Consider the following 17,770-nt stretch of genomic DNA (forward strand, 5'->3'; position numbering starts at 1 on the left):
CCATCATTTTCTACAACTTTCTTTCAGTCAACGTGGTAATACCCTGATGAAAGAATTTTCTTGGTTTGGCTGCTATCGAATCATTGCTGCCCTTTCACACATCTTGAGCATTTCGAAAATACTACACCTTGGTGATCCATCAAATGCACAGCAAGACATTAGCTATATATATTGCTCTTTGGAGTGTATGCTTCTCCTGAACTAACCCACAACATTTTACACTCAGAATTATCGTGGTAGATTCACTTTTCCGGTCACAATAAACCACAGAAAACTCTTCTTTTTTTTTCGGGATGACTTTCATATAGATTATTTTAATATGGCATGTAAACTTTTGTTTGATCAATTGCTAAGCTGTTTAAGACTTCGTTGAGAGTTTAGCTAGGTTTTATTCCAAATCTTTCAATGAATTTTTGTCATTGGTAGACTTTTTTAATATCAAAATGAAATAATTAATGTCGAAAATGTAGTTTTGACCATTCCATGATTAGTGTTTGTATATTCAATAACTCAACAGTATTTTGTTGTTTCTTTTCACTCATTGTTTCTCTTGAGGTTTAACATGAGCTACTTTATTTCTCCTCTCTTATAGTGTTTCAGCATCTACACATCCTCTATAACTTGCCGGATGCGCTTTATTGCAGTTTGCACATTTCGGCTTAGCTTCTTTGGGTTTTCTACTTGTGAATGGTGATATGTTTACCTGAACATTTTACACATCTAGGTGCTCTTCTGCAGAATTGTGTGTGTCCATGCAATTGGCATCTTTTGCATTGCGGTGTTAAGTTCGATTTTTTTTAGAGGTTCGATTTTTATTTCTAGTCTTAAAATTCTTTTAATACCAAAAATAGTTTTTGTGTCCGTATCATCTTCAAAGGCTAACATAAATAGAGGTAATGGCTTCTTGTGGACTAAAATTTCTCCTTTGTTATTTTTGGTCTTTTCTTTTTTTAAAATATTTGTCGCATTTAAGCATTTAATGCCCATTTTGGTTTAGTTCTGCGATAATTTTTTCACTTTTAGCTGTTGATAGAAGCCCTCTTGCCGTAACTTTGATGTCTCTGGTTTGTTTGTCTTCATATGAGTGCCATTGCAGTTTCAGCAACTCTAAACAATTTATTATTTTTGTGAATGTTGTACGACATTCGGCGTTCAGTTTTATTTGTCCATTGTTTAGTACTGTTGCTTTGAATACTATATAGTTGGACCTCAGTGTTTCGTATAGCAATTCAAAGTCGGTAGTATTACTTACGATAATTGGGGTGGCCTGGGCATTCTAATTTCTTTATTTTGTTCATTATTTTGTTTTATTTTTATTTGCCTTGGTGAAGATCCTGGAGAATTATTTGCTTTGCTTTTTTTATTTGTAACCGTTATCCAGCCTACTTCTTCGTGCAATTCTTCTTCATCTGTTTCGTATGTAACAATTGGACTGCTTTTGTTGGCTTGATGGTTTATCGTTGTTTTGTCCTTGTCCTCAGAGCTTTGTTTATTTAGTTGTAGCTGGAGGGCATTTATTTATTTTTGCATATTGGTTAATCCAATTTTAAGGCTCTCCCGCGCCGACTTTTCGTTCATCCATGCATTGTAGAGTGCCTGTTCGTTCTGGGTTCTAGTTGTGTTCTCTAAATTCAAAACTGCAATATGTGATACGCCTGATGTCTATGTTTCCATTTTATCTGTTTTTATGCAGTGTTCTCCATATTTTTTATATATTGTTGAAATAGTGCTGTTATTTTTATGTTTCAAATTATCCTACGCCGCATTTGTGGTCCAGCTGTTGAGTTTTCGACCCTTAACGGTACTGACCTTTTTTTCCGATCGCACTTTCACTTTTTCACCAGTCTGTAAAATGTTATTGTTAGACTTTTTTTTAACGCCGCATTTGTGACACAGATGTTGCACTTTTGTTTCGTTTCACTGACCATCTCTCGGAACACGTCTTTACTCTGTGAAGGTCAAACGTCGCCTATAAAACGAAATATAATAAAATATAATAATAACATAAAATAAATAAATTGGCAATATCTGATACTATTACATCTTTTTTCCTCACAATTATAAAAGAAAAACTGACAAAGTCACAAACGAATTTGTTTACAATAAAACGTATTAGTTACAAATATTAGACGGGTATAAACGATTAATAACGACGACCTGCCCTCTATCAAAGTAGCACCAACTGAATGCCCCTTGTGTATGTGTGTTGTATATGCATAGTATTTTATTTACATGAAAACTGTGTTTGACGACTATATTTGAAGACTTGTATGTTTTGTACGAAGATTGTGGATAATTAGACGGGTATACCACATTTTATCGCCTATTGGTTATCCCTTGGGTTCCTTGTACTGTGATAGTAGGCTGGTTTAACTCTGCTTCTCCCAGCGTGATCAGTAATTATTTTTTAGGAGAGAAAGACCTATCCAATAAAGATTTCCTTGCCTCCAAGAAAATATACATCCAAAAATTCCTTGAGATAGCTACCTATAGGTTTCTTAGGTCAACACGCTTCTCGATATATATTTGCCTGTTTACACCATCGGAGGTCTTCCAAGGGGATGAAATGTTAACGTATTCCGTCTGGCTCTTGACGTCTGCACTTTCCCTTTCTCAAGTATCTCGTTCGGTTCCAAATACGCCTGGTTTTGCAGCTTATTTTTCACACACTCTAATAGGATCGATATATTAGAAATTAGCTTATCTAAATATTCCGAACTGATGCATGTGTATTTCGAGTATTTTTGTTGTTATAAATAAATCTTGATATAAACTTAAAAACAAGTAACCAATAACAAACAAATGATGAAATAAACACCAAACACATAAATATATTATACTACAAAGTTAATTTTTACTGATATATAAAACTATTTTAGTATAAAATTTTCTCAGTTTATAATTTTGCATCAAAAAATTTTAATTTATCTTATTTTATATATTATAAAACAAAGTTTCCGCTTAATAGTATCTACCATCAGTTTTCATCTACCTTACAAGGAAAAGCTGTCACATTTTATATTAAAAAATATCAAGCTAATGCTTTTTTCTCCTTAGAAAACCGCCAGTAAATAGAAAAAGGCTTAACCTCACTACCGTCTGACTTACGCTACTGAAACTTCGGAAACTTACCCGAGCAACTTCATTCTTTCTACCAACATCTCCGCCAACTCTTTTGCAAACTAGATTTTTACGAGTTTCAATTAAATTTTGCACCGGCCATGTTTCATATTCTAAGACGACCCTATTTTCGTTCTCGACGCAACTTTGTTATTCAAATTCGTTTGCATTAAAAACGTCTGTTTACATCTGATTTAATTAACTCGAGTGCTCGATATAGCAGTCTCAGCTTGCCTCTCGATCTAGATATAGCACGACCTTAAAGGCTGTTGGTTATTTCCATATAGAAGGTATTTTCTTCCTTACTTTACTGACACTTACCTGATCTTAAATATACAAGACTTATTGAAAATTTGCTATCGTTTCGAGATTATTGTTTAATTAAACTTTCAAGTATACAACAATAAATGAATTTAAATATAGACTGTTACACGTGAATAGAATAATTAGATCAATAAGAATTTTATGAAAGGTTGCGTAAGTAAATCAGTATGTTGCTGTTGCACCATCAATTTAATTATTTCAGTTATAACAGCAATTTCATATCAGATTTAGTTATATGTCTTATTTTTGCCGACTGTTTAGAAGAATTTTTTAATTTGTAACTTTCTATAACTATTCAGCGATAGAAATAAAAATTCGTAAAATGTAAGTATTGTAATAAATTAATGTCCTTGCCTTGATTAGAAAATCAGTTCAAAATATATCTAAAAATAGTTTATTTTTAATTCATTATTTTAATTTATTATGTTTTCCCAGTATCTTCTATTCTATTATATATATATATATATATATATATATATATATATATATATATATATATATAACAGGTCAGTTGAAAAGTCTACTGAAAAGCCCTGGCCTACCATAGTAAAATAAATTTTTTTGGCAAAATTATTTCTTTTGTTCAACATAATTCCCTTCAAGGGTGATACACTGATTATAGCGACCCTCCAACTTTTCGATACCATTTTTTAGTACTATTTGCCCTTTGGTTCAAAATAGGCCTCAGTTTCGGCCATCACTTCTTCATTTGACGAAAATATCTTCCAGAGAGCATTCTTTTGAGATCTGAGAACAGGAAATAGTCACTGGGGGCCAGATCTGGAGAATACGATGGATGGATGGATTTTGCCATAGTTTTCACTGACTTGTGACACGGCGTTCAATAATGCTATGTAATAGTCATAAAATGTTGATGGTCTTTCATGTTTTATCCATTGTCATATATCGACGCAAAAACTCGGGTTTATTACGCTTGATCATTTTCAAACACTGCTCAGAATCATTAACTCGTCGTTGTTTTTACCCAAATATTCGTGAATGATATGATTTTTTAAATGTTTTCGTCGGTAACAACTTCTTTTCGGCATCCACTGCGTTCACCGTTTTCGGTGCTCATTTCACCACGTCTAAACTTAGCATACCAACCGTTGATGGTTGATCTTCCTGGGTCAGTGTCTGGAATCTCGGCATCAAGCCAAGTTTTTCCTTCAACTGTATTTTTTCCCTACAAAAATCAATATTTTATCAACACGCGAAATTCCTTTTCATCAATTTTTTAACAAAAGTGGCTTCACTCAACATGCTATAATTCACAAACTAATGATCCGACAGCTGGCAAATTTATACACCTATCTTTTGAGGCTAACAAAAAAACATTTGGATTTAATTTTAGTTGCGCCATCTATGCGTCAGGCCGTGGACTTTTCAATTGACCTGTTAATACATTTCAAACTTTACCAGTAATATTTACATGAGCTATGAGGTGAGGGTAAATTTTTTTCAGATTTTTTATATTTAACATTAAATCTTGCCACTATCGTAAGTCAGTAGCAAACGGAGCACTAGGTGTTTAAATTGTCATGGATTTTATAAAAGAGTACAGTTTCAGATGTTCACTCTGAAATAAACTTATAATCGGTCGTTTTCAGAGCTCTGGATGCAACAGACAACAGTTGGATTTCTCTGGGTAAAGACATAAAACCATATCAAATAGAATCGTTAAAATTATATAAAAGAGGAGATAATGGGTGTCTGATAACCAGTTCCAAAGAATATAAAAGACAAAACGAAAAAAGGAAAAAAAAAACATATATTATAGGATACATAAACAGAGGAGAGAAACAGTGTAATGATCCAGGATGATATTGAAAGTATGGGCAAACATAACGTATGGGTAATAGAGTTTTCATCAGGCTCTTGAAAAAGATAATCAAAATATAAAAGAAATCTTAGCAAACATTAGACTTCACCACCTAGCATATAATCTGAGATTTTTATTATTTACATTTTACATTAAATATACCTAATACAATCTTAATTTACAAATTCATTTTTCACTACGGTTTTATTATAATTGCGTCAATTCACAAGCAAACGAGTTCGGAATAAATACATCATTATGTATATCCCAAATTAAAAAAACTTGAACTAAAGTTAAAATTAATACTTATACGCCACACATTATTCGAGTGGTTTGGTTCGTTTCAATCTTCTGATTGCTTGTCATTCAGTAGCTGTGTTGTTTCCACGTTGGTGTGATTTAGTGACCTAAGTATTTCATGCTTTAAGATGAAATCTTAGATAACTTCAACAATCTTTTGATTTCAAGGTCACCTTTCCTTTCACTCTTCGTTGGTCACAAACGTTGCTAATTAATCGTAGAACTTTATTTTGGCGGCGTTGGATTTCTAGTTGGTTTGATTTTCTGACCAACCAGTGCAATTGCTTGATTTTGAATCTGATCTGCTCTGCTTTTGGTCTAACATGATATTTCCAATTTAACCTGCCATCAAGATTGGTTCCGATGTTTTTAGCTGATTCTACTTAAAGAGCCGGGCAATATAATTAAGTGTTTTGTTATATCGTCGTAACGCAAAATTAACGTGTACAAACCTGGAGCTATTATTGATTTTGTTCACTATCACATTTTCTTTATACAGCCTTAGGTAGAGATATACCTTGTGCCATAATAACAGTGTCGTTGGCAAGTGTTTGATCAGCATATGCTCTATAAATAATTAATATGTGATTTTATTCATTAAGGATAGGTCTTTTAGGGGATTTTGGCGGCATATTTTTATCGTCTTGTCTTGTGATTATATACAGAAATTAATCTATACAGCGAAATGATAAAACTTTAATAAATGAGTATTCGTTAGGCCCAGTTGTGAGCGAAAAATCATCTTATGTAGTGGAGAGCTGTTTCGGATGAATTTTGAATTCTAATCTTTGAATGTTAGATAAAGATTAATAAACATAATTGTTGAATTTCTTTTAAATGACATGTGGTTCTAGGAGGAAGTCGTTACGTGTTATATTTCATTCGCCACTATGGACATTCTGACTATTGCAGATTACAAAGTTAGTTGACCACCCAAATTATGAGATCCTATTAAAACCGTGAAAACTATCATATCTTAGTCTATTGTTCAAATTTAACCACAAAAGGCATTCTAGCGATTTTATATTAGCATGCGATAATAACATATATAGCCTTTTAAACTAAAATGTTATATACACTAGAACGAATACTCTGCTGATTCTTAGATGCTGAACCCTATTGAAAGTGTTATTCCAAGTCTCCAAAATTGCTATGAGTAATACAAGAAAATTTTATTGTAGATCCTTGTGTCAACTTAATTTTATTAATAGAAGCCTATAATAGCTTCTAATTCATATTTATGATTCTGTATAGACAAGAGTACAAGACATGACAAGGAACAACCTAATTATGCCATATACAATATTAAGTATATAAAGTTACTAATAAGGAAACTTCATAACATAACATAAATCATAACAGTACTAAATAATAACAATAACTTCTTTTAACATGTAAGATCATTGTAAGATCTCATTTTTGGGAAATACCAATATTCATAAATAAATATATTAAACGTTTTAAATTATACAATATTACGGTTCTTTTATTAAATCGTTCGGGTAAAATACGTGCCATAAAGTATATTTCAGCGCGCAATTCGACTTTTTGTACGTGTCGAAAATTCATAATGAAAAAGCCGGTTCGTTCGGGCCGAAAATTTTCCGCATAATTAATAAGAAACCGCTTGTTTCAGAATGCTGCTGTTGGCGTGCGGCATCCTGCTCCTGTTGGGGGTCCCGCAGGAAGTCAGTTCTGGCGCAGCGTGTCGGATTAGCGAATTTCCGTGCCGAAATGGCAAATGCGTCCGCCTTAACGGATATTGTGATGGCAAGGACGACTGTGGAGATATGTCCGACGAGCCGATGTACTGCACAGGTTAGTAATTCCCTTCGAGTTACTTCCAGCTTACAGGTTACTTGAACTACTGCTGAAAGTTATCGTAGATGTCATAATATTTGTCTGTTGTTACTCAGCTAAAAAGAATTCGAACTACTATATTACCAAAAATGTATGACTGGGATAAATAAAATAGGACTTGACGACTGAGACTTGTTTATTGTTAAAATAAAACGCCTTCTGATGAAATTGATAATCAAGATAATCTGAGTACGACGATAGCGATCCTTTCCTACTACAATCTCATTAAACAAATTTAAAATATGAAGTATCCCAATAGGCACCCTTATGATTTTTTACTCTGATCCCCTTATAGCTTTTGTTATAGTTTAAGCTTCAAATATTCTTCAATTCACGATATTTAATTTTAATTGATGTTTAACATACAAAAACCATCACTTATAATCATCAAATGATTTTTATTCCTAGACAAAATATTCAAATTGATTTTCAAGAAAACGTCTAGTAAATCGAAGGATGATTGACGCATACTTTTTATGTTCTGTATAGACTATTCTGCTTCAATTATCAGTGCTACTTATCTAACGGCATCTTATAGACTGCAATATATTCAGGTTCAGATTTTTTTCAGGATCTGATTATTAGTACCTTTAAATTTGCAAGCTACCACACATATGTCCTTTGTAAAATATTCATTTTTATAACGCAAACAAACTTCAAAATAGTATGTAAAACTCGCTTCTATCTTAAATAACTTACTTAGATTTTTGCCTTTTTCCATAATTACTTAAAACATTTTTGATATATGCAGTAAATTAGGGATATTATCTATGAAGTAGGAATATTTTATTCTTCTAAATGTTCGTTTTATAAGTTTATACTCTTATTCTCTGCTTTATGCAACTGTTGAGCATTGTTCTTTCTTATTTTAACGGGGACATTTATTAATTATATATTTTCTATATTTTCTATATTTTAAGTAATTACTATTTTCAGTCAAATGCACGGTTCGACTGTTTTGTTCAGTTCGTGATGTTAGACGAAGATATACGAACCCTTTCCTTTATAAATTGTAACAGAGGAAAGGACGGAGATAATTGCTTACAGCAGTTAATTTTATATGTGTTTATATTTTCCAACGGTAGTATAAGCGAGACGAAGATGTATATATTCCTTCACGTACTAACTTTAAAAAAAAAAGAAAAAAAATTACTGAATACTATTAACATGCAATTAATAATTTAATTTTACACGAAGTAGAATTACTTTAATATTTGAATGTTCCGTGAATCTGAAAAAAGAAACGGAATTTTTCTATGAAATAGAATAAACCCGACAAATATTTTATCGTATTTTAATGTGTTAATTGCTATTTTTCAAATAATATACTGTAATAAATATAGACAATACAATAGAACTTAAACAAAACCTAACAAAACCTAGAAACTAAAGATGTACAATAACCATAAATACCATATAAAAATTAAGCATATACCTAATCATAGAAAAAAACTGATTCATGACATAATTAAAAATGATCGCACAATAACTACTAGAACTTTTTTTACTAATGCTTTATTTATTATTGAACGGAAATATTTGTTAACAAAAATCAAAGGAGTAATCGAAATATTACCAATTATTGCCACAAAAACAGTCAAAAGTATTTTACTAGTTAAAAACCGCGAAAAATATCGTTCCAAAAAGCTGCTATATTAATATGCAATATATTGTTATTTACAAGCAAACTACCAAAAAAATTGATACTATATATATTACATATAAATCTATGTAAGCATAAATTCGATAGATTTTTTTCAAGGTCGTGGCTAGGGCGACAGAACCAGAACGTAAAAAATCAGTCGAATGAAACTAGTAGAACATTTTTGGTTCTAAAATAGTAAAAAGTAACTAAAAGTACACGACAGAAACAGTCGATTGAAATAGTCACTGGTAAAAAGTACTAAATTCAGTCGAGTCAAAAATAGCGACTGAAACAGTCGATAGTAAAAAGTAGTCAATTACTAAATAGTTGATAGTCGATTTCAGTCGATAGTTCCCAACACTAGTTATGAGTAACAAAACCTAATAGATAGTTATTCCAACATTTACATTTTTCCATCAACTTTTGTTGTCTTTACACTATATTTAGATAACACTATATGATTAAAGCCTGTATATCCGAATAACTCAATAGTATTAAATAGACAGATATTATTTTCTGTAGAAAAATGTAAAAACCTTCCAATTTAAATGTCAGATTAGGTGATTTAACAACTACGTTTTGTTGATACCAAATATATCGTATCAAAATACATGTAAGCACCAAATAGTTTATTTTATTCCAGTAGTATATTATATATTATGTTATATCGGTTCTCGATAATTATTGTATTCCGAAGTCTATCATTAATCATCTGCTTTTCATTATCAGATATCCACTTCTCTCATGCAATTTGCAGCGTAATAAATTTAAGAGTTTCGCAGTTTCATCCGCTGAACATTAAAACATTAACTCTCGCAATATTTATTTTAAAAGCTGCCGCACCCTTCCGATGCTTAATTTAATTCGACGAAAGACAATCTACGAGTATAAGAATGCGCCCGCCTTAATATAACTTTCAAATTTTAATTTGAAAAGTTTAAATTGCCTCTTGTTCTGATTTACCTGGCGAACATCGGGGTCCGGGGTACGTCGACCGTTTTTCTTTTGATATTTTTAGTAAATTGTTTAGAGTACTTCCGTTCGATTTAAGACCGTTAAGTAAATTAAATAACTTTTGCAATACTCAATAAACTAATCAATTCCCAGAGTCTTATTGAAGTTAGTTTCTTATCGAATGTCCGAACCACCGGATGTCGAAGAACCAAGTCGATTAATAATTTATATTGAAAAAATTGTGTGAACAATTAAACTTACTCAGCTTTGTAAATTGTAGATTGAGAGAGAAAAGAAACATTAAACATTTACAATTAGAATTCTGGTTTCTTTTAATCTAGTTATAAATGGTTTTCTCATAATTATTACTAAACAGGATATTACTAACCATTTCTTTCTATCATTCTATAATGTAATGACTAAGTTCTAAAGTCCACATTCTTTAAATTCGTAGTCACTGAAACAAATATTTTTAAACGAGGCGCCATGGTTGGTAAATAATATATTATCAACAAACCCAAATTCAAGGGAAAAACAAAAACTAATTATCACATATTATACAGTGTGTTGTTCATGTTATTAGACTACGTCTTAACATGTTTTTCATTAGTCGGTTACTGACACCAAATCATCATAGCAAATTAGGAGAACTCTGAAGATAGCTATTTCTTCGCCGTACACAAGAACTCATTCTTTAGTAGATTGCAGTTTGATGAGTTATCTGCCCTTAATTTAAACCTATACCCACACAAGTTTCAAATTACCTAAGAGTTCAGAGTTAGTAATCATTGACAATGCAATTTAGCCAATGACCATACTTCATAGCGTTTTGAAGACGACGTAACCTTAAACCAAAATATTATTTTTAACTACCGGATCCATTTTTGGAGAAACAAATATATTAACAAACATAATTAACATTAATCTAAATGAATTACTATTTTTCGTTGTTGGTCGATATTTTTAATAGCATTATTGGTGAAATTGTCATCATTCATGACAGCCACTACTCAATGATGGCAACAGCCCCTATTGAACTTCGATGATATGTGGTTCCAATAGAACACCATGATGGATATTCTGTATGAACAAGGATATGGTTATATGTCAATAACATGCTGTTAAAGTCAACGTAACTCAGTATCTGCAGCAAAATAATTTAAAATTGGGCTACTCCGATTTATACCACGATAAGAAACTTATGCGAATTAGTCGATCTTATATACTATATATAACGACATACATGGACCTCAAATTTAAAAAAAAAATAAAATAATTTTGTTTTAAACAACTAAACAACCTAACCTGTTAAATCTGAGATCTCTATACATAAATAAAAGTTTTCCAACTAATGTTAGAGGGTTATTCAGAGTATGCAAGCATATTAGGAGTATGCATAATACTCAACTATGTCCAGATAGTTAGGTATATGCTATGCCATACATCCAAAATGAGTGAAAATGGTACTACGCGAAATTTACTAAAAATGCAATTACAAACCATTTCAATATCGTGGTTTCTTAAAAAAAGTTTTTTGTGACCTATATAATCTGTTATCTTTTGAATTAAATCAATTTACCTAAATTAAATTAATTATCGAGAAAATAAGAGAGATAGACTTTGGACTAGCAATTGATCCACAATTATTCGAAGGACTTCTTAAGTATCGCTGATGAGCTATAAGGTCACAATACGTAGATTGAAGTGGAGGTACTCAAAGACTCCTACTTATAAACTATTCCAATTAGGAAAAGTGCAAGTATTAGAAAACATCAAACTCATAAAAATACCGCAGCTCAAGCTGTACCAAAGATGAATTGCAATTTTTCAGTGTCTCAGCTGTAGACTATTTAAAATTTGGGTAAAAACAGTACTATTCGGTAGATTACTAAAGGCAAAATAGAGGACGAAAGTAGGTACAGGCGATACCTATAAATAATTTTATTATAACAATAATCTGTCCAGATGGGACAATGACCACGTACATCCCTTTGCTGGTTTCCTTTGGACGAATATCTTATCTCACGTAACCGACACGGCCCTGTATATTTCAAAGAACAAGACTGTGTATTTATGTTAAAACTGAATGGTGACATAAGTGAGACGTCTGGATTTAAAATATTAGTGTCATTTTATGCTCGCCGTTCAAGAGATGCCATTTTTTTTCCGCAAAAAAAAACAGTTCTTAAAGTAAAATAAACCTTTTCAATGTTATAAACCCTTCACATTTGACAACTTCCATATATTCACAGTTCAACATACACCATATTCATGTCAGTTACTATTCAGTCACTATTTCCTATTTCTATATCACGAATTGTTGAAATCGTTACTGACATACTATTGGAAGCGATTTTTGTTGAGGAAACATTATTTAAAAGACATCTTTTTACAGATATCTTATACACCATTTACTGATCTTTCTTTCCTGATCTATCAGATATTGGACTTCTTTCTAATAATATTAACTACGCATCTTTCTCCTACTGTAACAATGTTGTATAAAAGTTTAGAATTATAAACAGTGGCTTCTAGCGATACATAAGATACGAAATTCTGAAATACATTTATTTTTGAGTATTTATCTATAACTGCCAAACTATTTCACTACTAATATTTTCTGGTTCTCTTCGTATCCACAACTCATATAAACTTGCTTGAGGATCAATCAAACATCTGCTTAATAAATTCATATAATGTGTTTCATATTATGGCCGAACATTTTTTTTCTATTATTCTTTCTATCTAAATATATTTATTAAACCTTTTTTTAATGTCACTATTCTTGTATATGATAACGCCATATATAAATACATTACCAGCAATATTGTTACTACCTTCCTTGTAAATCTGCTATATAGTTTAACTTGCATAATTTCACATTCATATTTGAACAATCACAAGGCGTGAATGAAATTACGTCAAGGGAATTGGTCAACACAGACATTCAGGACATTGGCCCAGTCTTCAACGTCGATAAATCCACGTCGCAAATTAATTTAAAACTTCGAGATTATATAAATGCAATCGAACTAACTAACATTAGTGGATTAAACTAAAAGTTGTCGTTTAGTTGAACGTCTAAACGGGTCTAAGATGAAACCAGCTCATGTAAGAAAATAATCCATAGTTTATAGACAAAGTTTCAACCGGCTTGCATTTTCCGAAAGTTTGCATTCGACGGTGAAAGGTCAGTTAATTAAAGCAAGCGTATATTCGTTTCGTTAAGTTTATTTAGTTGCAATATCATTTCAGTTTGTAGGCTGATTTTAAGAACAGATTTCGCAGGCTTTATTAAATTTTGTTTAAGGCAGTATTCTAGTTTATAAATTAAAACTAATAAAAAAAGAAACTCTAGAAATAAATATTTAAGAATATGTCCTTAAGAAGATTCTAGAAAATCTAAATTATTTTCGGAATTATGCATGTGTTAGTAACGCTGCATATACACTGCGCGTAAATTTATTCGAAATTATTCGTATTTTAGTAAGTTTTATAGTTTCATATTTTAAATGCTTAACTCTATAAGAATATGCCCTTAAAAGTTTTAAATCTCATTATAATGTAAATCGACCCTTATAACATAAAAACATCACTCGTCACATCATCGCCAGATGCCAGATATCACAGAATCCAATCCGTGAATCAATCCTGTATTAATTGCGCTATATAACATGTATAAGTATGTCCTATTCTAATGAAAATGTAGGAGTATATATCCTAGGAGTGGGAAAGCATTACCGTCAGAGTGGTCAATGAATGTTCAAAAGACTCTATAGAAAGCTGTTGCACTACTGCACAATGAATCAGTTTACCAACAGACATTCAAAAAATCGCAACCATAGATGCCTGTTGCCATTTCTCTGATAAAACTATAGTATTTAAAATATGTGGAAGGGTTTCAATGACAAAAACTATTAATTTACTTTAAAAACTGACTTATTCAAGGAAAGAAAAGGCGACTGGTTGAATGGCGTTAGAAAGCAACAATTAGAGTTCTTATCTATTAGAAAACACACCCCTCCGACCCCTCACTCATCATTCAGGTAAAGGTTCAAGTTTAAGTAACAGTAACAGATGGGCGGATAGTCTGGGCCGTATTACATAATATACACCTTACTATAGAACTGCCGAAATTTTTGGACAAAAAACTGAAGCAGGTACACACATTTTTCACAAGCTTCTTCTGAAACCATATTTGCATCATGAAGAGAGTTATTTAATTTATGTAAAAGCTTCAAGCTTCTTTAGGTGTCCGTTATTCATTCATCTTTAACATCAAAATTTCCAAAGCGAAAGCGAGCAAAGCAATTATGTCATATTTAAGATCACTTAAGTACTTATCACTATAATTTTTCAATAAGACTGTGGTGCACTTTTCGAAAACTAACGAATGACGCTAACTACATCTAGAATTTTCTATGAGTTCAATCAAGCGAGAGGGAGAAAGGAGAGGAATTAGTTTTTTTTCGATCTTATATTTTATATTCTAGATATTATAATTAGATCTTATATTAAAACTGACACTAACCCCAGGAAATCACCAGGCTACGATTTAATAACAGGAGAATTACTGCAAAAACTACCAAGAAAGGGAATTATAAAACTCACCAACTTGATCAATACAGCATTTAGATTAAAACATGTCCCAGACACTTGGAAGATGGCGGAAATTATAATTATCCCAGAACCTGGGAAGTCAACAAACGAAATAAAATCCTATAGACCTATATCACTGCTGCCAGTAATATCTAAGGTTTTTGAAAAACTCCTGTTGAAAAGAATAAAACCGATCATAGAGAGAAAAAACCTACTACCAACACACCAGTTTGGGTTTCAAACACTCAACAATTGACCAGGTCCACAGAATAACAGATGTTTTTGAAAAAGCCTACGAAAGTCAAAACAACACACCGAACTGTTAAAATCATACATTACAACCAGAGTCAAGCAAGAAGAAGCTTACTCTACTATAAAAGACGCTAAATCGGGTGTACCACAAGGAAGTGTACTGGAACCAAAGCTTTATCTACTTTACACTTGTGATATACCACAAATGGACAATATCACGATGGCTACATTTGCTGATGATACTTCGATCATAGCTGTCGAAGACAATAGTGAAGAAGCTTCACGAAAATTACAACAGGCGAGTGACAATATAAATAATTGGAGACAAGCTTGGAAAATAAGAATTAATGAAAGTAAATCTGTACATGTGCAGTTCACCTATAAACAGACCGTACAAGCACCAATAACATTAAATAACACTATCATCCCATATAGCAAGAACGCTATTAAGAAATATCTCGGAATGCATCTTGATGCAAAAGTTCACTGGAAGGAACATATAAAGAAGAAAAGAAAAGAACTGGAATTGAAATAGTACAGTACAATACATTTTCCTATATGTACTGGCTAATTGGAAGAAAATCACAAATATCAGTACATAATAAATTGTTATTATATAAGCAAACATTGAAGCCTATATGGACATACGGAGTTCAATTATGGGGATATTTTGCAAAGAGTAACATTAATAAAATACAAATTTTTCAGAACAAAGTCGTGAGAGGTATTGTGGGTGCACCCAAATACTATAGGACTGATTACATATATCGAGACCTTCAGATACCCACAGTCAGCCAAGAAATCAAGAGAATTGCAAGGGGGTATGAGGAAAGACTCCATTCTCATACAAATATTGAAATATTGCAACTTTTGGATACCACCAGAACAGGACACAGACTCAAAAGAATCAAACCATCTGATCTTGTGTAGAGTTGTGTAGTGAGGTGCATATATTAAAAAATTCAGCAGTGACATGCATAAACATTATTTCACTAGAGACTGAGTTAGTGCCGATGGGTCCTTCTAGTTATATACCTAGATTTAAGTTAGCATAAAGACAAACTGTAGGTTAGACGGAAACGACTAGTAACAATATATTAATTAAATAATAAAAAAAATTATATTCGCCCTATGTTATCTACACACCTAGTGAAACCTAAAAGAATTTTGTTAAACCCTCAAGGTCTTTAATTTTATTCGATAAAGGACAATCTACGAACATAAGAATGCGCCTATAGTAACTTTCAGATTTTAATTTGAAAAGTTTAAATTAGTTTTTGCTCTGATTTACCTGTAACAGATTCAATACTGCTGCTTCGGTCGGTTTTTTGCCAATATGTTTGATAAATTGTTTAAAGTACTTCTATTTTAATTTAAGATTGTTAGATAGGTTGTAGAAGTTTCGCCTTAGTTGTTAAATTAAATAATGAAGGGCGAGTAGAGGAAATTTATGAATTTTTGAAGAAAGTTTATTTTCAATAACAGTATCCGAATATGTTATACGTAAAGATGATTTAAAGTGTTTATTTGCAGTTATATCTTTCTATGTAATTGTATTTATAAATTCAATAATTTCTATACTTTGGAAGTGATAAAGGTTTTTTTTATTTAGACTTATTTATTAAAAATAATTAATAATAATATAAATTAATAAAATATTGCTTATTCTATATTATCATTTGTCAAAGGATTGTTCCTGAATAACTACTATAATTTTCTGTCATTATTTATATTTCACTTGTCTTCATAAAAAACAGATGAGCCGATCGTTATAGCTGCACATCAGAAAGGAAAACCTGTAACAACAATTAAGTTACCAATCTAAGCTTTTCTATCTTTACTTTCCATTTGATTTCATATATAAAATAGACAACAGTAAACTTAAACTTGAAAACAGTTCTTGGAGCACTAGTGGGAATAAATACAAGTTCATGAAGAAAGTACGTCATATACATAATAGCAAAAATCAGGGAAAATGTATTAAATGGATCAATTATGGCGAAGCAGCTCTATATTAACCGCAAATATCCATTCCTCAGATATATGTAACCATAAAACTAAAACGTAACATCGTAACCGTTGAGATTTTATAATCGAATTAGATCGAAATGGAATCGGCAAAGATTGGAAATGTACTTGCGGCTTGAATAATTTTCATTCGACTTAAAAGCTTATTGGTGTTTCTGCCAAGTTGCAAAATTTTAATTGGATGCGCCATCACAATCCATTCTTGCAGCCAAGTCATCAGAATTTGGCATTTTGATTGAAATCTTAGAAATTCCCATTTTCTATTCAATTATTATGAAATTAATGTAGTGTTATACATCGACTGCCAACAAAACAGTTTTCCAAATCGATTTCAACTTAAGCATTCGTATAATTTTACCTCTTATATAAATAATCAAATACTTATGATAAGCAATGTTAATAGGGGTTTTTAATTCATATGAATTGGCGCCGTTCCATATAGAGCAATTATGCTTATTAACCTAACCGTTCATACTAAAATGTGTGTCGTCGCTAAAGATGATTTTAGGTCAAAATTGGGGTCCTAACAACAACCCATTTTAATAAGTTTTATCATTTTGTCTTAATTAAAACAATAAACAAAACTCTGGCTCATAAAAAACTGAGCCGATCTTATTGGAAAACAATTATATACGAAAATTTTATAATTGATTAATATTTATTCTAAATAAAAAAATGCTTCTATAGTTTTATGTTAAATATGCTTACTACGGTATGTTATTCATTTATTGCACGGATATATTATATCTTCTGATAAATTTTTCCATTATATTAAAAATATTCAATAGCGTCATTGAAACCTATAACCTATTGTCTAATCGAAGTAGTTTAGATTTGTACTTTCGCTTTCACAATATTATTTTGCT

The 17,770-nt window shown here is 31.5% G+C and overlaps 1 protein-coding gene across 1 annotated transcript in view; it reads left to right on the forward strand.

Moving 5' to 3' along the window:
* The window catches only part of LOC143198653 (low-density lipoprotein receptor-related protein-like), a 96,289-nt gene that overhangs the window by 42,228 nt on the left and 36,291 nt on the right, over positions 1-17,770 (forward strand). Inside the window, exon 2 of the mRNA XM_076407999.1 lies at positions 7,203-7,384. Within this exon, the coding sequence (XP_076264114.1) occupies positions 7,204-7,384 (181 nt within the window). The 5' untranslated portion in view covers position 7,203. The remainder of the gene's footprint in view (positions 1-7,202; positions 7,385-17,770) is intronic.

The sequence above is a fragment of the Rhynchophorus ferrugineus genome, unplaced genomic scaffold (genome assembly GCF_030347505.1).
Source record: "Rhynchophorus ferrugineus isolate W39M unplaced genomic scaffold, kcgeb_rfMv2 rfM1, whole genome shotgun sequence".
Classification (NCBI taxonomy): Eukaryota; Metazoa; Arthropoda; class Insecta; order Coleoptera; family Curculionidae; genus Rhynchophorus; species Rhynchophorus ferrugineus.